This window comes from Watersipora subatra, chromosome 3 (genome assembly GCF_963576615.1).
Source record: "Watersipora subatra chromosome 3, tzWatSuba1.1, whole genome shotgun sequence".
Taxonomy (NCBI): Eukaryota; Metazoa; Bryozoa; class Gymnolaemata; order Cheilostomatida; family Watersiporidae; genus Watersipora; species Watersipora subatra.
The window spans coordinates 21481223-21505513 of record NC_088710.1 but is presented as its reverse complement, the minus strand read 5'-3'; the positions used below and the strand labels follow the sequence as shown (position 1 = coordinate 21505513).

The 24291-nt window shown below is 36.3% G+C and overlaps 1 protein-coding gene across 1 annotated transcript in view; it reads left to right on the top strand.

The window, feature by feature from the left end:
- LOC137391012 (sortilin-like) overlaps positions 1-24291 on the top strand; it is a 52850-nt gene that overhangs the window by 26711 nt on the left and 1848 nt on the right. Inside the window, exons 11-19 of the mRNA XM_068077344.1 lie at positions 1986-2089; positions 3424-3592; positions 3687-3815; positions 3929-4016; positions 4340-4414; positions 8972-9082; positions 11936-12083; positions 22265-22410; positions 22679-22760. Of these exons, the coding sequence (XP_067933445.1) occupies positions 1986-2089; positions 3424-3592; positions 3687-3815; positions 3929-4016; positions 4340-4414; positions 8972-9082; positions 11936-12083; positions 22265-22410; positions 22679-22760 (1052 nt within the window). The remainder of the gene's footprint in view (positions 1-1985; positions 2090-3423; positions 3593-3686; positions 3816-3928; positions 4017-4339; positions 4415-8971; positions 9083-11935; positions 12084-22264; positions 22411-22678; positions 22761-24291) is intronic.

Sequence of the window (24291 nt, the reverse complement as noted above, 5' to 3'; positions counted from 1 at the left end):
CCAGAGAGTACATAGAGTACTACCAGAGAAAATATAGAGTACTACCAAAGAATATATAGGGTATTACCCTAGGACACTTAAGTATTCGCGGCATCTAACTTACGCGTTTTCGCGGAGTCATCATCACGCGAAAAATTCATGCGCGAAACTAAACTATCATAACGAACTAGCGAAAATTCGAAATTAAATAGCTATGTTCTACACAGGCCTGTATTCACTGGTTGCAAGTTGGGGGGCTAATGTTAGACGACTAGTTATGAACATCTGGGGTGTGGAGAAGGAGGGGGGGTGCTGTAAGCTCCCAACAGGTTTCTCTTATGTAGGGCCTCAGCCGGGCCTCTCACGTGAAGTTTTAAAAAATTTTATTGGCAAGTATCAACATTTTCTATTTTTTGAGATTCGCTTTGTTTTAGCTGATGTGACTGACAAAACGTTTTAAAATTAAAACAGGCAAAACTTGTATGCAGTTAAAAAGCTCAGAAAGAAGACATCTTTTTCTTTTAAGCGTTTTAACAAAGATCATTTTTGCCGATTTTATTTCAAGTTCATTAAGTAGGATATGGGCAAGCAGATGTTTGCTAAAACTTGATATTTTGAAAACCTTTATAAAAGTCGTTAACAAGAATATTTTGCCGCTGATGAAGATAATAATGACGCCTAAGAACTACTAAAAGTTGATGCTTGTATCTATGGCTTCGAATAGAGTGATATTCTACAGCGATAAAAACCTTTCTATAGCCGTTGGACTATGAAATTCCTAAAAAGTTGGGGCGTCTTAGCCGGCCAGCTGTCCAAGGGAATACGGCCCTGTAGTTCATTGATATCCACAACAAAATCGTGATATTAGAAATGCAGATAATTTTGTGTGTGATTGAGCTCATTGGGAAATTTCTAGTAAATTCGTTAATACACCGAATGAGCAGCATGGCAAAGCAAATTAAGATAACAAGTTTTTTTGGAAAAGCCAAGACAAACGAAGAAGATGATGATATCAGTTTAGTCACCGAATTTGTAACTGATGAGGATGAAAGTCTGGTAGGTGAAGTCATACAATTAAATAATACTTATTGTAGTGATGAATTTTACTGCCAACCAAAAACGATAACAACCCTCACCAGGTCCAACCATGTTATACCGTTCTGGTTGTGATGTTGGTTGTTATCTATTTTCTTTTTTATGAGACATGTACTGTATTTGATTTTTTTTAAATTTGAAATATTGTGAACTCAAAACGTGCCATGGCCATCGCTTGCTATAAATACTTGAGATCTAATATTGGTACCATATCGCTCACGAAGGAAAGGACCGAGACGTCATTGATAGTCCAAGAAACAAATGGCAGCAAGCGATCACGTTGAATTATCGATTTCTGCCATACATTTATACCTGCGGGTTACAAATACAAACTAGTCGCAAATATAAAAACTTTTTTTACTAGAGGACCGGACCTGAGGAATCTAATTTGTTTGTTCCACTGTATTTATTTTCACATCACTATATTTTCGCACTCATCAGAGCTGCGAAATTAAGTTGCAGCGAAATTTTACTCTGTGTGCTACTCACGAAACTAAATACTAGCGAAATATAAGTGTCCTAGGGTACCAGAGAGTATATAGAGTACTATCAGAGAGTATATAGAGTATTACCAGAGAGTATATAGAGTACTACCAGAGAGTATATAGAGTACTACCAGAGAGTATATAGGGTACTACCAGAGAGTATATAGAGTACTACCAGAGAGTATATAGAGTACTACCAGAGAGTATATAGAGTACTACCAGAGAGTATATAGAGTACTACTAGAGAGTTTATAGAGTACTACTAGAGAGTTTATAGAGTACTACCAGAGAGTATATGGAGTACTAACAGAGTGTACATAGACTACCACCAGAGTGTACACAGACTATTGCCAGAGTGTATGATAAGTACTTATACTGAGTTTGTGGAGTAGTATCGGAAAGTATTTGTAATGATGTATTTTTTAGGTGTACTGGGTCCAAGCATACCCTATAACTCTGGCAAACTTAGCTATACCTATAAGACACCTGGAGTATTTATCAGCGGTGATGGTGGATACACGTGGAAAAAGGTAAGTTACTTAGGTACAACTTCAATTAGATACAAATGTTATCAGCTTGTAAGCTTTCCAACACTTTTATACGTAATAAAGTTGCGGCTGTAAAAGAGACAGCCATGTGTATACAGAGGATTGTAACACTGATGTGTAGAGCAGTATAATAGTGGTGATGTAGCTTCATTGCTAATAAGAGCCAATGGAGACCAAGTCAGAAGTTACATCGTTGTCAATGAGAACAAACCAACAGAATATAGGTAGTTGTACAGTAGTTCCTCATTATTACAATAAAGACTAGCTAGGTAGTTGTACAGTAGTTCCTTGTTATTAGAATAAAGACTTGTTAGGTAGTTGTACAGTAGTTCCTCATTATTAGAATGAAGACTTGTTAGGTAGTTGTACAGTAGTTCCTCGTTATTAGAATAAAGACTTGTTAGGTAGTTGTACAGTAGTTCCTCATTATTACAATAAAGACTTGTTAGGTAGTTGTACAGTAGTTCCTCATTATTAGAATGAAGACTTGTTAGGTAGTTGTACAGTAGTTCCTCGTTATTAGAATAAAGACTTGTTAGGTAGTTGTCAGTAGTTCCTCGTTATTAGAATAAAGACTTGTTAGGTAGTTGTACAGTAGTCCCTCGTTATTAGAATAAAAGCTTGTTAGGTAGTTGTACAGTAGTCCCTTGTTATTGGAATAAAGACTTGTTAGGTAGTTGTACAGGGGTCCCTCGTTATTAGAATAAAGACTTGTTAGGTAGCTGTACAGTAGTCCCTCATTATTTTATAGTGCAGCTTTAGTGGCTTCAGTTCTTTGTGGGGCACAAATATTAATTAAAAATTACGGAAAATAAATAAAAAGTAAACCAAAAGACATAAATGACTCTCATATTCTGGGCCAGTGAGATCCCTCTTCAAGCATTATTATGCCAGCAGTCATGGCTGTTCGCTATGTTAAATTTCCTGAAGTGCTGTCTTTGTGACACCCTTCATCGTGCTTCTTAAACGTCGTCAAGTTTTAAAATTGTCTTAAGACCTTAAAAAGAGGACAATTCTTACAATTAATGACGAAGTGAGTTTATTAGATACCATAGTTCCTATTTAAGTTAGTAGTTCTTATATTGTGGATCCTGAGTTTTGGCAGGGAGGGTGCTGATCCTGAGTTTTGGCAGGTAGGGTGCTGATCCTGAGTTTTGGCAGGGAGGGTGCTGTTCCTTAGTAACTGAGAAAAACTCTGTTCTGCTTTACGACTCGCGTTGTGTTGTATGCGTGTACACTCACTTAAATAGTAACTTATCACAGCGCACTAATCTAGCATATCATTTCTTTCCGCTCTATCTCTTACATTTTTGCAGATCAGTGATTTGTCTGGAGCTTATCACATTCGGGTGGAAGACAGCGGCGCTGTCTTGCAGGCTCTGCCTATGAATCGCCCTCTCGAGGATATACGTTTCTCAGTGGATGAGGGCACCTGCTGGTACTCTGTGCATCTAACCGCTGTTCTTAAAGACTTTAACGTGAAGGGTTTGTCCCGAGTTGCATTTTAGTAAAATAAATCTTTTTATTTTTTTAATTTATCGAGGTAACGTCTTGCATCATCTTTATCCTTCATTTTTAGCTCTTGTCACGCAACCTGGGCAGAAGTCTCTACAGCTTGGCATTGTTGGACATGGCCTGCGTAACAATTCGCAGACAACCTGGGAAATTTTAGATGTCGACTTTAAGAAAATACTGCAGAATTCGTGCAGTAAGTAATCTCTAGTAGATGGTGATGGTGAGGTAGCCAGTCACTCGTGAATACACTTTGCTGTGATTTACCTCTATTTGATGCGTTGATATTGATTGATCTACCATTGACAGCATCAGCGGACATGGAAAACTGGGATGCCAATGCTAGGTGTTACCTCGGACAAAAACGCTCTTATCAACGCATCAAAAAGACATCATGGTAAGATTGAATAGCTTTAAAATTTCATACAAAAAATAATTATATGTATTTAGGGATGTTATATTTTATTGCAGATCATAGCAACTAAACGGCTATTTGTTACTTTATTTGTGTAGGTACTGAATTATAACAATTAAAACACGTTTTCCATGGCAATATTCTCTTTAGGTGGTTTTTCATAATATGGTAACGGATTAATTTCTACTTATTCGTTTTATATAGGAAATAGCGCTTTAAGACACAAGTAAATTGACATAGGAGTCCCAGAACGCATTAAGCTCTTATGTCGAGGTATGACTGTACTGCATGTACTAATATTACAGGTGTTACCTCGACTCTGACTTCAATGTTGAACCCACTGTTGAGTACTGCACATGCGAGAGAGATGACTATCAATGGTAGGTTGACCTTACCTGTATTTTTTCAAGTTGACCTTTTCTACTATCATTGTTGTAGTATTGCTGCTTGTACAGAGATATGAATAGATGTCAGTCTGTCTGTTTTACCGTATTCAATATACCGTAGTTTCTAACTGAGCATCATGTGCTTAATTTTTTAACCTTATTATATACTGGTGATCAATGGGAGGCAGCATGAAAATTTAAGCTGACGTTGTGTTTTCAAATGGCTCGTCAGATTTTTGGAAGATAAATTCAACCCTTTTACAGGTGAAGGGTATGTCGCCTATATGATTTTTGCTCTCTTTTTCCGGTGGAACGATATTAAACCTGTTAGATGCATTAAATCTGCTAACCTACCTCCAACTTCTCAAACATCTAATAAATATGCATTGAGAAGTCGAAAAATATCTCTACCAGTTAATATCTATTTCTTGCAATTGACCTGCGTTGATATTATAGCCTGAGTCTTTTTTGCAATTTGTTGGCACTTGCAATTTTTGATTCATTCTAAATTTGAAGGCATATTTTTATTTTATAACTATATCTAACAATGTTGCATAAAAGCTCATTGCACTTATTGATATGTTTGCTACAGTTGGCAGCTAAAACTAGCTTTTTATGTGCAATAGAAGAGGAGTTACAAGCGTCGATCAATTGTATGATCAGATTACTGCAATGATGCTATCAAATGATATTCTATAAGTTTGCAAATTTATAAATTATATAATGATAATCTACCAAATGCTACGAATATATACTCATGAACAAGTGATATAACGAACCACACTTATGTTATATGCAGAAACAAAAATTAACGTTTCTAAAACCAAAATATTTCCATCGTTTGTTCGGATAGCTGCGTTCTGATTGTTGCTTTTGATATAACAAAACATCTTCTAGTTGTCCAGTATCTTCCACAGTGTCTTCTGACCTCAACTCTTATTCTGCACTGCTGAACTTGTCGGTATTTGTGTCCGAACAATTTTTCGGCAGAGCAAAACTTTCACACGCTGCATTTAGCCCAAATGCAACGCGTAAAAGTCTTGCTCGCTAAGCATAACCTTTGGCCCAAAACTTGCAAACTGTTTTTTATATATGTACATCGAAGTGTTAAGACCGCGTTAAACAATGAACTACTATTAGCCTGAGACCGTTATTTATTAATTCTTTGGTGTGGCTTTCAAAGTTTTAACGAAAATTGCGAAAAGTTTTGGAGTTGGACAACGACATAATTGATTGTTATTAATGTGAACGGTTCATTGTTAATACGATTTTGTCAACGCTTTTTTACTGATCACTTGATATTATGGGTTCATAAAGATCAAAGATAGTCAAATGGAGGTGGTGTTCAAATAGAGGTTTTGACGTTTAAAGATTCGAATATGTGAGACGCTCCTTCTTGTTTTTCTTGGTTCAGGCACAGGCTGCCTAGACTTGCTGCTTTTTGGTTCCAAGTGCGATAATAAAAATACATTATTATTTTTAAGCTATTGAGTTACATATGTGTAAATTATTAATTTTTTACAGTAAAAATAGAAAAATGTACTTTGCTTGATTCTCTTTTGAATTTCAAAATTTCAAATAGGTTCATAAGTAAATTTTGTGTATTTTGGTTTACTTTTATTAGCATCAGTTGTTATGGAGTTTTTTTGCAACCTTAAAGTCTCAATATTCATATAGACTGGATTCTAAAGTAATGGGTAGTATTAGTAATAATAGTAATGATGATGAAAATACACTTGATATAGTTATCTGTTTATGCAAGACTATTTGTATAGTAACTTTTAAATCTTTATGTAATATTCTTTATGGAATAATCTCTATGGAATAATTTTTTATGGAATACTGCTAATTTAAGACAAGTTGTTTCATCAATCTAGAAACTCAACTGGAGGTGCAATCATTAGACAGAAATTTTGGTATGAGAGAGCAAACTTGTTGATATGCTGTGGAGACGCCAATAATTAATTGAAACATAGCATTACTGGTTGGAGCCACAGAATCTCTTGTAGCAGACAGCACAGCAGAATCACTGCGCTGTCTAAGTAGTAGGAACAAATGTATTTTATCATACAAGTAATTTTCATTTCAAGTAAAACACAGCGGTGCACTGATTAGTTGGAAGTGTTCAAAATTCGATATGTCATTGGAAATAAATTTATGTAACTTCTAAATTGGTCAGTTTATACATATGGTTATTTCTTTATTGTCAATAAGTTCAAGCAGAAAATATTTTCCACATTACGCCGTACATGAATCATAAAACACAACAAGGCATTCCACATTGCGCCGTACATGAATCATAAAACACAACAAGGCATTCCACATTACGCCGTACATGAATCATAAAACACAACAAGGCATTCCACATTACGCCGTACATGAATCATAAAACACAACAAGGCATTCCACATTACGCCGTACATGAATCATAAAACACAACAAGGCATTCCACATTACGCCGTACATGAATCATAAAACACAACAAGGCATTCCACATTACGCCGTACATGAATCATAAAACACAACAAGGCATTCCACATTACGCCGTACATGAATCATAAAACACAACAAGGCATTCCACATTACGCCGTACATGAATCATAAAACACAACAAGGCATTCCACATTACGCCGTACATGAATCATAAAACACAACAAGGCATTCCACATTACGCCGTACATGAATCATAAAACACAACAAGGCATTCCACATTACGCCGTACATGAATCATAAAACACAACAAGGCAGAGATTAGCCACTAAAATCAAATAAAAGGTTTAACGTATATTCAAACCATTCTCTGTTAAGTGGTACTGAAAGTAAAAAACTACCTTTCTCTGCTAAGAGAACTGATATTAGGTGGAAGATTGTCAAAGCAGCTAACAATGATATTTTCAAAATAGTTTTGGCAGGGAGGGGGCTGATCCTGAGTTTTGGCAGGGAAGGCGCTGATCCTGAGTTTTGGCAGGGAGGGTGCTGATTCTGAGTTTTGGCAGGGAAGGCGCTGATTCTGAGTTTTGGCAGGATGGGTGCTGATACTGAGTTTTGGCAGGGAGGGCGCTGATCCTGAGTTTTGGTAGGGAGGGCGCTGATCCTAAGTTTTGGTAGGGAGGGCGCTGATCCTGAGTTTTGGCAGGGAGGGCGCTGATTCTGAGTTTTGGTAGGGAGGGCGCTGATCCTGAGTTTTGGTAGGGAGGGCGCTGATCCTGAGTTTTGGTAGGGAGGGCGCTGATTCTGAGTTTTGGTAGGGAGGGCGCTGATCCTGAGTTTTGGTAGGGAGGGCGCTGATCATAAGTTTTGGTAGGGAGGGCGCTGATCCTGAGTTTTGGTAGGGAGGGCGCTGATTCTGAGTTTTGGTAGGGAGGGTGCTGATCCTGCGTTTTGGTAGGGAGGGCGCTGATCCTGAGTTTTGGTAGGGAGGGCGCTGATTCTGAGTTTTGGCAGGGAGGGCGCTGATTCTGAGTTTTGGTAGGGAGGGCGCTGATTCTGAGTTTTGGTAGGGAGGGCGCTGATCCTGAGTTTTGGTAGGGAGAGCGCTGATCCTGAGTTTTGGTAGGGAGGGCGCTGATCCTAAGTTTTGGTAGGGAGGGCGCTGATCCTGAGTTTTGGTAGGGAGGGCGCTGATTCTGAGTTTTGGTAGGGAGGGCGCTGATTCTGAGTTTTTGTAGGGAGGGCGCTGATCCTGAGTTTTGGTAGGGAGGGTGATGATCCTGAGTTTTGGTAGGGAGGGCGCTAATTCTGAGTTTTGGTAGGGAGGGCGCTGATTCTGAACAACTGAGAAAAACTCTGTTCTGCCTTATGACTCTCTGCATGTATGCTCTTTGTTCATAAGTAAGTAAATTGAAATGAGTCGAGCTGTAGAAATGAGGACACAAACATGAGAGATCTTGAAACCTTTAATTGAAGTAAAATAAACATTTACCCCAGCATCTGGTGAAGTAGGAAGATGCAAAATATTTGGGTAGATCATTCGTTAGAATATGATGTAGATTTGCATTTAGTCGGAATGTCCTTTTTTGCAACAAAAACAAATCATTTGTGACATATCTTGGAGCTAGATTATAATAAATGTGGATACTATAAATAATATGGCAAAAGATAAACTAATAATATAATGCAATGGCAGATTTAGAGTTTATTGTAAAAGGGCTTGTCCGCCATCTGTCAAAATCTGTCAATTGCTAAAATGTTATTTAGTGTAAAACACATTTACACTAAATAAATTATTTACTGTGAAATTTGAAAAGTTATTTTCAAACTGCATTAAATGTCAAAGCTAGCAAAAGCAACAAATATTTAATAAAAATTTGTCACATCGACACATTTGTCATTTTCAGCACATGGGTAGACAACTACAGGTAATCTTTGGCATGCTTGTATTCTCAGTAAAATTGCCTTACAGTATAGCTTAACAATACATATATTTTGACTTGACTGTAATAATTTAACAAGTTCGTTGCTTTATGCTATAATTCTGTAAAAATCTCTCTTTCTCGCCTTCACCCTTTTAGATTGAAGCATATCAGATTCGTTGGCTGTGTTGTTTTACAGTGACTATGGCTATGTCAAGGATGCTCAAAATAACTGTATTAAAGACAAGAAGTTTAATAATACTGTCACGTACTGCTTGGATGGAAATGCCTTCTCATTGGATTCATCAGGGTTGGTATTCTTAACTGACTGAGGATGCAGCTAAGATGCTTAGACTCAGTTTCTGTACTGCATGTACCGGTCTTCAGGCTATTCACTGCCTTTAAAACTTCAAGCCTACATATTGTCATTGTTAAAGTCTTTCATTCTTTACTTCCGGTTTTAAATAGTTGGGCTGTGTTTGTTATATGCTAATTATGATGTCATAGCCAACCAAAGGGAGAGAGGGGGGAGACTTTTACCAGTTTGTCAATATATTGGAATACAATCAATAGATTAGCTGTTTTCAATCATAACATCGATGAATATTTGAGCAATAAAAATCAGAAAATTTTTTCTCTGTACTTATATTTGTTTTTATACCTTGCACTTGACCGTTTCCAACCTCAGTGCAATATGGACTTTCCTTCCTCAGTGCATCATGGATTTTCCAACTTCAGTGCATCATGGAGTTGCCAACCTCAGTGCATCATAGATTTTTCAATGAACTCAAACCTTGATATCAGCTTTGATATTTTATTTGTATTCTGAAGCGGTTGTATTTTGAAGCAGATATGCTCATGCAAATACAGGGTACATGTATTTGATTTAATTTGTTCCACAATATCTAAAAAATCAATCACCAATAGTTCATATACTTGCAGGTATAAATTCTTAAAGTCGGGACACATGGCAATAAAATTAATGCATTACATATCATAAATTAGAGGTAAAGCACTAAATTATATGTAAGACGTCAATTAACGTAATAAATAGTAAAATTATGTTTTTATTGTCACTTTGTTTTCACACCAAAGACAAGAATTGAGGTGTAATTGTGGCTACAGAGGAGATGTCTAATTCAGGAACTGATTAATAAATTAATTAGGAATGGAATTAATTAAATTGTTAAATTAATTTAACTAATTTTTATGTTTTTTTTTGTCTTTTATATGTAATAATTTTTCTAATTTTATTATCATGGCTGACTTATCTGTTTTCACTCATCTTAGACTTTCATTTCTTCACCTCACTTTCACTTTCTTTTCTGTGATTTTTAGGAAGTTGATTTGAAAATGTTTGCTCTTAGTTTTAATTATCTATCTATTTATACGGAAAGCATGCACAGCTGTGTTGAGATCTGGGATTTTGAGACTGAAAAAGAAGACATGAAGCACTGTTTAATGTAATATTATTTAACAAAGCGATGTACAGGAGAACTGCATACATATGTACCAGTTTATAAAACAATTTTGACAAGCTTTGGATCTTGTATGTCCAGAATTACTTATGTTGAAAAGCTGTCTGAAAATTTCCGTTGTTTGTCATAAAATTTGTATGTAGATATGATCAAGAAGTTTAGTTATGACTGTAGTTGCAGTTGTATAATCTCTAACACACTGAGAGGTTGACACCGGTAAACACAAATTCAACTAAAGCTTGAGCAGATAACAAGCTATTATTCTTGGATTAAATACTAGAAAAAATTGCTGGTCAGAACAAAGGTAGTTGTTTCTCAAAAGTTTCATGTCTGGGGCTTATTCACAAAAATTGTCTCAGTCACATGATTTCTTTGCCGCACTTTCCTTACTATTGCAAAGATAAATAAGCGAGACGATTTCGGCCATGGTTTAAGGTGCATCAACGCGGTGAACCAAATACTTTAATTATAGGCGGTTTTTTTACATTATCTGACTCACAACTTGCAAAAACAGCGGAGCTAATGGGTTAAACAATTGAGAGTTGAAATTATTTCAGGATTTTTTAATTTTCGGACTCGATTTTGATCTCTATTAGCCATAATAATTATAGGATCACAGTAAAGCCGTGGTCACACGATGGCCGAACTGACTTAGGTTTGTTACGGTTTGGAAGTTGGTTCGGTTCGGCTAAGCCACATGTCACACGGCATCCGAAGTTACTTCACTTCCTAGATACCATATGCATGGATACAGAACACTGTTTCATTGGTAGATTTTATGTATTTGAGCTAAATAATTCTATTGTAAACAAAAAACTTTGAGGAACAATTATTAATTATAATTACGCAGCAGATTTATCAGAAGATCGTTCAGCTGCTCAAAATAAATCACTCGATACAAAGATTTTGCCAACCCTTCCCATCAACAAAATTATATTTTTTGTTAACATATGAATGTTTTTCTATGCTGAGTACATAACAAACAAAAACAGCTTTTATCATAGTACTGTGGTTTTACATAAATAAATCAGTCACCGATACTTCATCAGGATGAATATGACACATTAATTTTATTCTACACGAAAGAAAACCTTATTCATTCTCATGCATTTATGCAAAACTTAACTGCAACATCTTACATTTATGCAACACAATCACAAGCTACATTGTGCCTGAGTAAAGCCCGACAAAATACTTTTACAATATATCTTCATGTGGCAATGGATGACGTCTTTTAATTATTTTACTAATTTACTAACGAATTCTATATAGTTATGTGCTCCCATTTCATTCGAAATGAAGGACCAAATATTGTAAATGACGCCATATTTTTGATGTAGTCCGGGTGAGCCTGGTTGTAAGTTCCTTCATGTGGTTCCATTATCAAAATAAAAAGATCGTCCCATTTCTTTTTTAACTTTGCTCTCACATGTAAGGAAAAATGTGACGCGTGCTCGCTAGAATTTCAACCAGCCAATAAGAGCAGGGGTTCGGCCACAAAGTTTCGAGCAGGACCAAAATGGTTCGTTTCTGCCAGAAATGTCTTCGGCCGAACAGTTTACAACTGACACCAACGTAGTTTTGCGTCGTTTAGTTCGTTTCGGCTCTTGTGCGACCACCCCTTATGTTTGACCTATTTTGTTTTACATCTGTATCTTTTTATATCCATAGCCTTTGTGTTGTAGGTATCGCAAGCTGCCTGGAGACGAGTGTACGCCCGACCTGAGTGATTCGATGAGCAAGTATGAGGGTGGTTACACGACTAAATCTCTTAACAAGTCTTGTGACCAGGACGATCTCTCCACTTACGTAGACATACATACTGTTATACCGGTGAGTGATTCATTACATACATGCTGTTATACCAGTGAGGGATTCATTATCGAGTTATCATTAGTAGTCAGTAGGTAGACTATCATTGAGTAGATGGACTATCAATGAGTCGTTTATAGTAGTCAGTAGGTGGACTATCATTAGGTTGTTCATAGTAGTCAGTAGGTGGACTATCAATGAGTTGTTCATAGTAGTCAGTAGGGGGACTAACATTGAGTTGTTCACAGTAGTCAGTAGGTGGACTATCATCAAGTTGTTCATAGTAGTCAGTAGGTGGACTATCATTAAGTTCTCCCTAGCAGTCAGATATCACGTACCAGATATCACATACCGGATATCACTTACCGGATATCACTTACCAGATATCACTTACTAGAGTTGCCCCGATTTCAATATCGGAATCGGTATCGGTGCCGATATGGGTGTTAATTATCTGAATCAGTGTCGGCCGATCTTTTCTTAAAAAATCGGAAACTTCAGATACTTTTTGCAGATCAACTTTTTAGCAGAAAACCATATTTTAGCCTGCTACACTAATAATAAATCATCAGCTGCAAGTTCCTTACTTTTACCTAATGAATTCCAGGCCTGTCACACAATCTATTTCATGTCTATAGCACGATAAACATCAACACAGCTGAGGAATCTTTTGGCTTTAGTCAGGACGTAATCACCAAGTGCGGTATTTCCAAATTACAGCGATATGATTTATTGCAGCCAATCACGAACAAGAGACCCAATGATGGGAAACAAGAATGAGTTGTAATATTTCAATGTACTAGCATTACGAAAGTAATTTGAGTAGTCGAGGCGTAAAGTTATCTATCTCTATTGATCCTGGTGAAATGATGTATCGTTTGCATCGCATAAAATAACCTCAGTGGCTTATCGGTATTTACCCTGTCCTCCATCATTTGTGGCTAGTGAATCCTTCTTCAGTACGACTGGCTACATCGCTAGTGATGGAAGATAAGGACGTCTCACTGAGATAATTGAATCACTAACGGTAATTTAGAGAAACATTTATTTGCTCTAAACTTGTACAGGTGCATCAGTTCATTCAGCAGTAGGAGACAGACTTCATTATCACAGATAAAGCTGTACTACTAACAGTAATTACCATTATTAATAGCAGATTACAAGAAACATGGGCTGTTTTGTTACTAGATGCACGGTATGTCAGTATGTGAATATATATACATGTATATCTTTTTTCCATAAATACAAACAAGTAAATACATCAATATTTATATTTTCTTTGCATTATATTTGTATAGTAAAATTAACAACTATCTATGCATCACAAAAGATCTGAATCGGATTATTTTTCAATAAGAATCGGTATATCGGATCAGTATCTGAATCGGCTGGTAAAATTAGAATTGGAGCATCTCTATCACCTACCAGATATCACTTACCAGACATCACATACCAGATATCACTTACCAGACATCACATACCAGATATCACTTACAACAATTACAACTCAATCTATTCTTTGAAGATCTATTCTATTCTCTCAGTCATTCTTTGAAAACCGAAAGAAAAACATCCTTCACAGTTTTCCAAGTATTTTGTCATCAATGACCGATTTTCAAATGGAGTGATGTTCAGTTTTAGATATATGTTGGCGTAACCACCAGCGTTATTTTTACATAAGATCTCAACATTCACCAGTTAAGTTCTTGATTCGAGGATCGGTGAAATTTCATGTATGGAACTTTCCAGAACTTGTACAATTCAGTCAATCATTTGGATAAGCCTATCACTAGTTTTTATTTCTAACCGTTGCACTGAGGAGGGCTTGTTAATTGGCAGTCTATTTAGCAACTCTTTCAGATTATGTAAATGTAACACAAGATCTGTAGATGTCAGTCATTTTTGTGGCCTTGACCTTGCCTCGATCAGTGAATCAAATTCTGCTAATGATAAGTTTTAATCATGTTACAGTAAATGCAGAATTATGAATTATTACAATTATGCAATATTACAATTATGCAATTATGCAATATTACAATTATGCAATATTACAATTATGCAATTATGCAATATTACAATTATGAAATATTACAATTATGAAATATAACAGTTATGCAATATTACAATTATGCAATATTACATTTATGCAATATTACAATTATGCAATATTACAATTATGCAATATTACAATTATGCAATATTACAATTATGCAATATTACAATTATGCAATATTACAATTATGCAATATTACAATTATGCACTATTACAATTATGCAATATTACAATTATGCAATATTACAATTATGCAATATTGCAATTATGCAATATTGCAATTATGCAATACGATTTTTACAATATGCAGGACCATGTGCTTGTATTTGATCTAAGATATACATGCAGCTGACCAAATCACAAAGGGTTATTAAATAGCATCAGTTGGAAAACATTACACATGAAAAAGGTGCCGTCGATATCTTATTATATATCTATAAGGACCATGAAGCAGTTACTTGAAATACTTTTTATGACAAATACAGTGTATATATAGAATACAATTTAAAATATAAAAATGACTTAAATAGATGGCAAAGCCTTAGCTTTGAACCAGTTTATCCACCCATAACCTGGGACCCATCTTATTGCAGACAACCTTCTATCAGCCAATCAAATTGCATATCATTGGTTTTTGACCAATCACTTGATAGCATTTGTGAGTATGGTTTAACGGATGTTGCTTACTCTTTACCGATGCATGGCACTTTAGGTAATTTATTAAAAACATTTTCATTGCTTACTGGTTGAGGACGAGGGGTGAACCCCCCTTCGTCGTAATCGTCTTCACTGAAGGAAAAGCTAAGGTTAGGTGTAGCCTGCAGTTTACTAATGAGTGTCGTATTAGCAGGCGTTCTCGCTGCCTCACCGCTCTGTTGAAAGTAGCTGACTGACCTTGACTCCGCTGTCGGTATGTTGATGGTTGGAGAACTTACGGACATATTCTCTTTTATAGGCATCAAGTAATTCCTCTTCTGTTCTTTAGGGTTTGACAGTGTTGTACTCCTTAAAGTCGCCGGGTTTTTCATTATAGCAGAGTTTCTTTCGCATAGAGCAACGCTTTCAGCCAACGACCCTTTGCTTAATTTTTCGAGCCGCCTTTTCTTCAATTTCTGTGGGGATAGTTCCTTCTCTATGTCTGCTACGACCTTCGTCCTGAATCCGCTGTGTTGGAATTGGTTGAGAGACAGGAAGCCCTGTTTCAAGGAGTTTTGCAAAGCCTAAAGAAATAAGAGCCAGTAATGAGACTTACAATATGAAAGCATTGAACAGGAAATGACATTTTCATTTGGCAGTGCTAGCCAGTCATTACTAAACATTTAATAATTTTCATTATAGGAGCCTCTTGGTTTTTAGGCTCTATGGAAGTGCCACAACTCTTGATTTAATTACCGTCTACGGTTACTTGTCTTGGGTTATTACCAGTAAATCCTAATCAAAGGTAATCAATATTGGATCCGCCCAAGCGCCTTAGTTCCATGAATTTCATTATTTTGTTTATGGCTATACCATAACCACCCATGTAAATATTGAAATCATGTCTAATAATCTTGTTTCCATATGATTTAGTACAAAAGCTCTTTCAGTCCCTGCCTCATGCTTTAAAATCTCTCGGCACTAACGATTGAGCTCGAGGTTGAGCTGTCTGCTGTCGTTACATCTGTTCTATTCTACCATCGAAACACCTATTAATTCATTGATGTTTCATCATAAGGAGGTCTTGTGGGTGTTACTACATTCAGAGATGGTCACTATTATAATTGTGGGATAATCCTGGCTATGTAGACAACTTCTCATATAGGAAGTCTAGAGTTGAGGCCTTGATCAAGGCCGAGGTAGAGTTTAGCCACAATTGTTTCTGTGCTAAGGCTAAAAATCATTGACATGAAGACATCTTAGCTAATACAGAGCCGTGACAGCAATAGTTTTACAATAAACTGAGAAATACGCAGTCAACACTTTGATTCCTTATAACCTCTAGTCAAACTCTCTTCTCTGAACTGTTAAAGGAAGTCAGAGGTTTTCAAGCTCGTAGTGTCTAATGCAAACTATCTGTCTCTTACCTTGCCATAACTGATCCTATACGGGTCATGTCTCTCAGCAGTAGTCCCTTTTATCTCCATTACTATAGCATTACTCTCAGCGGTATCTCTTAGCTATCAGCTTTCCGTGCTTATGAAAACTAATTTGTGCCCATGCCATGTTTGAGTTTCACGTGTTTAAACAGCAAACAATCACAGGACTAGGTTTTCAAAAGCAAAACACTGGATAACCCTGTATAATAGCTTTTATTGTAATGTGAAACAAACCTCAATGCTTTTAAATTGATTTTAGACATGGACATTGAGGGCGATTAACCCTGCCAGTTAGTTTCTCCGTTTGTTCCCTTAATATCTTATGTAATTTTATCGCTAATCACATGCAGGATTGATCATTAAAATAAAGGAGACTCATTGGCGTGTTTCGCTGACTCCTAATAAGAAACTCATTACTGCGGTCGCTGCCCTGTGTATTGCGAGTCAAAATGGAGGCTACCAAATGTACTTACATTTGTCAATATGGATTATTAAGTCAGTCAAGTTCATTTCTCATTCAATGTATAATTGATAAATTTGTATCAATATTGTATGAGGTGATGTGTGCCTTTTTCACATTTTGAACGAGCAAGCAGCGAACTAATATGAAGTCAGCATGAATATCCTTAACTATTACACCTGGAACGAGTTTTTAAAAATTTTACTTAATAAAAAGTCTTTCTATTCGTCTGTTATTATATTATATTATATTTAGCAAATTCCTGCCCTTTTTTAGTTTTAATCTATATAAACATGAATGGTAACTACCTTGTGAGCTATCTGCCTCTGTCGGTCTTCCAGAATTACCTTCTGCCTCTTCACGGCCATGACCCCTGCCCACGCCTCTTCTTCCGCCCTCAGTGACTCCAAGACCACCTGCAGTATTCTTGTTTCGCGCTTGTTTAAGTTGGTCGCCCCTTTGATGCTCTTGTCAGAAGCCTACAATACATCTGCCAGCGATATGGTCAGCAGTCCGATCTTATCACTCTGTTTGCTAGACATTAAGTATTTACAAATACTCAATCTCGAGATATTTGCTTCTATCAAACACTCAAACTATAGCAATTTTTTGTATTACGAGGGCTTGGAACTTTTCTAGTCTACCTCGTGTACTCTCGCAGCAGCATTGCTGCCGATTGCTGGCTTTTGTCTGCCAAAACATCTTATCTTAGAATCAGTGCTCAGCCTTGACACGACACAAAATATTGTTGCTTTTGACAGTGTCACAACGTTTACTATTTGCATTATGTTATAATAGTTCATGTTTTTGAGTTATTTTGTTTGTCAAAACTTCATAACTTGTATATACAGGCAGGTACCCTCATCCTGGACCACATTAACAACATTCCATCAGCTGTGAAAGCACTTGGATATAGCATAATTCCTTTGGCACGCAAAAACTCCAAACTTGTAGAACTTGATGATAAAAACAGAAATCAAAGAGAGTAAATAGTTTTTTCACAATCTCTTAAAGGTTTACTTGCAACAAAATTCCCATTACAGTTATTTGGTATGAAAAGATTCACCATGTCTTACTCTGCTGGGTTGTAGGTGCAAAATATGTGGAAATGTGATTACAAGCTCTTAAAAGCTAAAAAACAAACAGTTAATCGCCGTCATCGCAAAACCGCCGTAGATTAGAATCTCTTTCCAAAACGGCTTGCAAGTTGCAAGTAAACCTTTAAAGAAGTGATTGTTTTAGAGGTAACCAAAGAAGCATTAATGATTGCAGTACACGGAGCCTGATAGAGTGTATATATTTGTTATTAGAAAAATAAATGGTTTTAGCGTAAAGCTTTTGTTGCCAAAGCAAAGGGGCTTTCTAGTTTTGTCTATTCTGATGCTTCATTACTAAAAATGTTAATAAGTGTGTCATCAGAAACTAATGTTCTGTTGGCAGCCATTTTTCACTTCTCAGTAAAAAACCAAGCGAAACTACACAGCCAAGGTCTGAAATTTGATTGCCTTAATCATCTTTCATCCAGGCTCAGCAGTGTTAAAACGTTTTGTACAGAAAAAGCTAAGCATTAGTTCCCATTAACATCCAAGTTTTACAGATCATTGGGATTAGCAGGTGAAGCGCAGGCTAATTTTGATGGCTTCCTTTACCAAAAGATTAGCCAGTGTTGTGTAAGCCTGCTTTCTAAGCCTCAGTTCAGTGATATCTTTAACTTGCAGTAAGATTTTACTTTTGAGTATTCTACCTATTTTATTCTGATGGCTTGTCTCTGAGTTTGGTGTATTATAGTGCTTCTAAGGCTCTTCATGGAATAATCTATATATATATATATATATATATATATATATTTCTCAAAGTATGTCCGTGTGTATGTCGTATGTCTGTCTGCATTCTGGCTATAGCTATTATTAAAATAACTGTAGCTGGACAACAATGCTGACGCAATGTCATAAAATACCGTCATTAGAAGCCTAGCAGCTTACTTCAATTTTCCATTCGCAATATGCCAGGCTAACAGCTTAAAAGTTATAGTTGTTTGGCAAAGTTTGAAAACCTTTACAGTTATTTTCGTTTTTCTCTTATTTTATTTAAACTACACAAAACACTTCTCTCATGATATGCAGTTTGAAAGTTAGAATAGTAAATGTTGTTATATGTTAAATACAAATCAATTTTCTGTCTGGACTTTTTTATTACCTGGGCAATGCCGGGTAGTGCAGCTAGTCAAACAACAATTGTGAAACAGGAATGCATTGGTAAGGTATTGCCTAAAGGTTGGTTCTCCCTAATCTCACGGTATGTCAGCGTTAAGTGCACTATGCATTGGTGATCGTCTGTGATAAAATTTTTACATTATCACAAACCCATCTGCATTTACATCGGCAAATAGTCTGTGATATAGCATTCTCATTACACAATGACGTCGCTGAAATGATGAAATACTAAGGCCGCAGCAACTATTGTGGATTAAATTATAGATCAGGCAATCCGCGACAACCAATCACCATTGCCGAAGTGGTGCACATTATACAGACTAATGGATGAACAGCAAATTATCGGAAATATTGGCAATGTTTCCCGAGATATCTGCATTGCTTCAGTGATGCCATCGATCTGTGGTACATATAGTCGATGAATAGTCGCTGAGGGGACAACCCCTAAATACTGCAATACAGAGTGAACCAGGCCTAGTTTGACGTGGTACCAGATCTAGCTTTATTGCTCCTTTTCAGTTCTAGCTACAGTTCCTTTGACAATGTTTGTCGAAAGAAGATTTTAGACATTTTTGGATTGATATTACCAGGTTCTTCCAGACAATGAAATGATCTTTTAAAGTTGTCGGCCTCTAAGGTTTCTCTAGATATGATAGTTCACCCAGTTAATAGTAGTAAAAGATGGCAGACTTATTTTACAAAAGCAATGATATCTTTATAGTGTAGCTAATATCTCACTACCTATACAGCACACGCAAGCACGCGCACACACACCCACGCGCACACACACCATCATGATTGTGTGTAAATATGCCTTGCAAAACCTATATTCTGGTTCATGTTTTTGTTCCAGTCTGATCATTTTATAGAAAGGGTTTTACGTAAATCCTGCTAGTTATTTTATAATTTTAGAGGGAATGTTTTTTTCAAGAAAACCAGTGAAATTTATTTTTTGAGCTTGTCGAAGACTATTGTGTGAAATGAGCTCCCTGTAAATGTTTGTCTGTAACACTGAGAAAGGATAACTCTAAAGTCGGGTTTGTTCAGTAGCGATCATACATGTATGTACTGTTTGACTCTGGCAGTATTTTCCTTGAAATTCAATTTAGATGAAGAGACCAGACTTATGTTAAAGTCAGTCCTTGACATCACATTGTTGTCTTATCTTGTATCTTGAATTCTTCTCGTCCTAAAAAATCTGGTTCTGCTACAAACCTATACCGAGGGATGCAACTCTGTTTGTATGTTACTGTGAATACTTGATAACACTTTATAGGTCGATTGTCAATATACTAAACTTCATTTTTACTATACTTTGTGTAGCACAACGTTTCTAGTCATCTATAACTCAAAAGAATGGTTAGAACAATTTTACAAACCTTTTCAAGTTTGACCAATCGGGAGTTGCTTCCCTTGATATTGTATCGGTAGCTCCTTGGTTTGGGGTAATAGAGTCTCATGAGTGGAGTCTCTATGACAAAGTCGTCTCCGTTAGTAGGTGGCATGGCTGCTGCTGTCTGCTGACCTCCGGTCGATTATGCACATCTGGATGAAAAAGTGTAGTCAGATGATTTGTTATATTGTGTTCTATGAGTTGTTCGGAGTAATTAACTTTCAAAAGATAAGATGAAGTTCATCACTGTCATACACATGGTATTGTTGACATATGATAACATGACATATGTTATAATATGGCAGTATGATAACACAGACACATGGCATCCCATATCATTTCATAACTAGTCGCAAATGCGATTTATAGCCTTATAACATTTTTAGCATCTAGATTTTAGCTACTTGTATTCTAGCATTATAGTATCTATTAATTCTAATTATTTTAATTAATTAAATTAATTAATTTGCTCTCGTAAAGTTTCTGTAGTTAAAAAGGAATTGCGTCATTTTTAATGAAAAAATTTGGAAAAATTACAATATACAGTCAAACATGGATAACTCGCCCACAGATAGCTCGAACACATGGTTAACTCGAACGGTTTCTTTGGTCCGTTCCCACGTAGTGATAAATTGCTATAGATAACTCGAACTCAACACTGTTAACTCGAACTGTTTTTTGCCCAACGGCTACCGAAACGGTTGTTATCGCTTTAGAAAATCACTTTATTCCAAGCCATAGAGGTAAACCTCATCTTTTCGTAATTCATAAGCGTCGTTATTACCACCATCGGCAAAATATTTTTGTCAACGACTTTTCTAAAGGTTTGGTGAAATTTGATTTATACCAAACATCCGCTTAGCGATCGCCCTTCGGAAGCAAGGTAAAGTGAGGTAATCTTTGCATAAACTTCAAGAAGAATTGGCAAAATTGATCGTGGGTAAATCGCTCAAAAGAAAAAGATGTCTTTTTTTTAGAATTTCAACAACGATCAAGTTTTGCCAATGTCAATTTAAAAAACGTCCTGGCAATAACATCACCTCAAACAACAAACCAATCTCAAGTGATAGAAAAATCTCTATACTTTTTGATAAAAACGTTTTAAACTTTACATTAGAAGCATTTAATTTGAAACAAGCCATTTGTGCTTTTGATTTATATTATAATTTGTATATGTACATGTATATACTAATAAATAAGTAAATACATGGACTTGTGACAGTGCTCTGATAACTTGAACGCTCTGATAATTCGAACAGTTTTGCTCGGTCCCGTGAAGTTCGAGTTATCCATGTTTGACTGTACACTGTTTTTGCTATTTTCATGCTAGGAAGTATAAACCAACAAAGGAACATGTAAGAACATGCAGCAAATGCTCTCTCATGTACTTGCAGTCTTATGTCTTCATTACTGCGCTACATGCCATGTAGGGTGCAGCAGCATAGCAATAACATAGAATTCGGGACAGTTGTGGCAGCCTCTCAACGTAGAGTGACACTTAGATCACTGCTTCATATTCCTAAGTTATAATCACAAATAATATGATAAATAAAAATAATGCATTATAAATTTGTCACCTCAAGTTAATATTTGAAGAGATCCATCAGGTTTTTACTCATACCCGATTAGTATCCAACAGTTCAACCCTTATTCTGATGAGCACACGGAACCTACTTCTGCATGTTTCTGAATATGTTCACATTGTCTGCATTGTGTTTATATACTCTGACCAAGCACCATAATGATAGTCAAATTTGAACATCGCTCCATTTACACGTGTTTTACATTGCATCTGCTAAAAGTTCTGTAAAATTTTACATTTCTTTGAATTGGCAAGTTTTGAAGGATTGCGTATTATACCTTCAGATTAGCATTTCTACTATCGAGATTTATCTTACCATGTAAATATTTCCACGGTTTCGGTCTTGACCTGATTGTTATTCTTTTTATTTTTAACATTTTTTATTTATCATGAAGTGCAAGTATGTTTGCATGACCTATTTTATAGAAACTGTGCCACATGCAAACTCCAACACCGACTGATAATAAGAAGGGGTTGGTCGCTGCTGTCGTCATACTGGCATTGATTTCTACAGCGCTATGCATTGCTTCCTCTATCCTTTACTGCAAATACACAGCTCTCAGTCGAAATAGGTAATCATAGATTTATCTGCCTTGTGTTGCCATGAGAAATTCTTGATTTATCTCCCTTGTAGACTCTGGCGACATAGTATCTAGTGGGTTATCTCTCCAGTACCTTCGATTTTTTGATTTTATACGATGCGTTCACCTGTCGCTAGAAAGAATTTTACCGCAGATTATAATCATAATAATAATATTATGATTAATTATTTTCATCATAGTAGTCTAGTATATCCTTTCCTACTGCGAGTACATGAGTTGATCTCCTGTTTATTTTTAGCTTGTTCGGACAGTTTGATGACTCCGCATGGAGCATCACTTCAGAAAGCTCTAGTAGATCTGTTTCTCAGCCACATACTGAGGTAAGTTATGGATTCGTTTGAGCTATTGACTGAGGCCTAGTAAGCCGAGTCTTGTACATACAAGTAGGTGCCCTGATCCTAGATCATAGTACAGACTCTCCATCGACTGTGAAAGCGCTTAGAAGGGAACCAAGTTCTTTTGAATTAAATATCACTTTGATGCTCTAAGCTTGTGGAAAACAATGAAAAAACAGAAATTAAATATAGTGAATAGTTCTTATTTCACTCTCAAAACGTGGAGTTTTTGTAGCAAATGTAACTAAAGAAACATAATTGTTGCTGTACACCGAAGATAATAGCTGCTGGGTTTTTATGAATCAAAAAACTAATAGTTTTTTGTAAAACTCTTGTTGCCGATGAGAATTTTTCTAGCTTTATTTCTAAACTTTCATCACCAAGAACTTCGATCAGTTCCTAAAAAGTTGGGGCGGCTCAGCCGGCCAGCCGCCCCAGGGAATACGGGAAATATCTCATTAAAAACTAATATAGTGTCAGCAGCCATTCTTCATTTCTCAGCTAATCAGAAATGCCTCTAGTATTCTGGCGATATCTCAATAACTAATTGTCTGATCGACTTGAATTGTCGGAAATGTACTGAAAACGTATCACGTGCAAACTACCCTAATTATTGTAATTCTATCTAAACCAGAAGTGTGAGCAAACAAAGCGAAACTACGCAATTAAAAAACTATTCTACGAAAAAACTTTCTTTTGCTTAGGATTTGATGAGAAAACAACTCTCTAAATTATCTCTTGCCTTGGCTCTAAAGTTTTCAAACCCTCAGTCTATCTCTGCTCGGTTATTAACCCGGTATACATAGAAGAAAGCGAGTCAAAGATCTTGTAGTAAAACATGGTTTTATAAACGCCAAGATGATGGCTATGAACCAATAGCTAAGCACTTCTGTTTCCTTTTGATCAAGTTTTCATCTAGTCATAATAAATAGTCTGGTTGCATACAAGCTACGTGTAAACACGTAGTAACACATGTGAATCCGGAATCAGTTTTCAGAGCTTCAAGACTACTCGACACAAATGTCAAATAGTCGTTATGGAAACAATAAGAAAATGGCCAACTATATGACTAACATATACTTTCACCATATATTCTTCTAATAAATAGGTATTTTTATTAATCGAGAACTTTAGTAACTCTAGTAACAGTGTCAGAAGAAGTCAAGATTAAAGCTGCCTTGATGTAAAACAAGTATAAGTAAATGGTGACAGCGGTACTTATAAGAATATGATTTTTGACCGTTACAATTTAGCCTCTAATTTATAGATCTACATTGACTACGTCTACGTGTACTTGTTATGACTTGATTTATACTAAAACTAACTCTATGATTACACCTTTTTATAATATGGCAGCTGTCTGCCATACTATTCATCTTAGCAAAAATATTCAATTGCTCGTACCTACCTTCCACTGTTATCTACCAAGTCTCTACGAAGTGAAATGTACCGTCCTTTCATGCTGAGGAGCTGCATGAAAATGTTAACGATCATTTTCCATGGTGAAATATAAAGC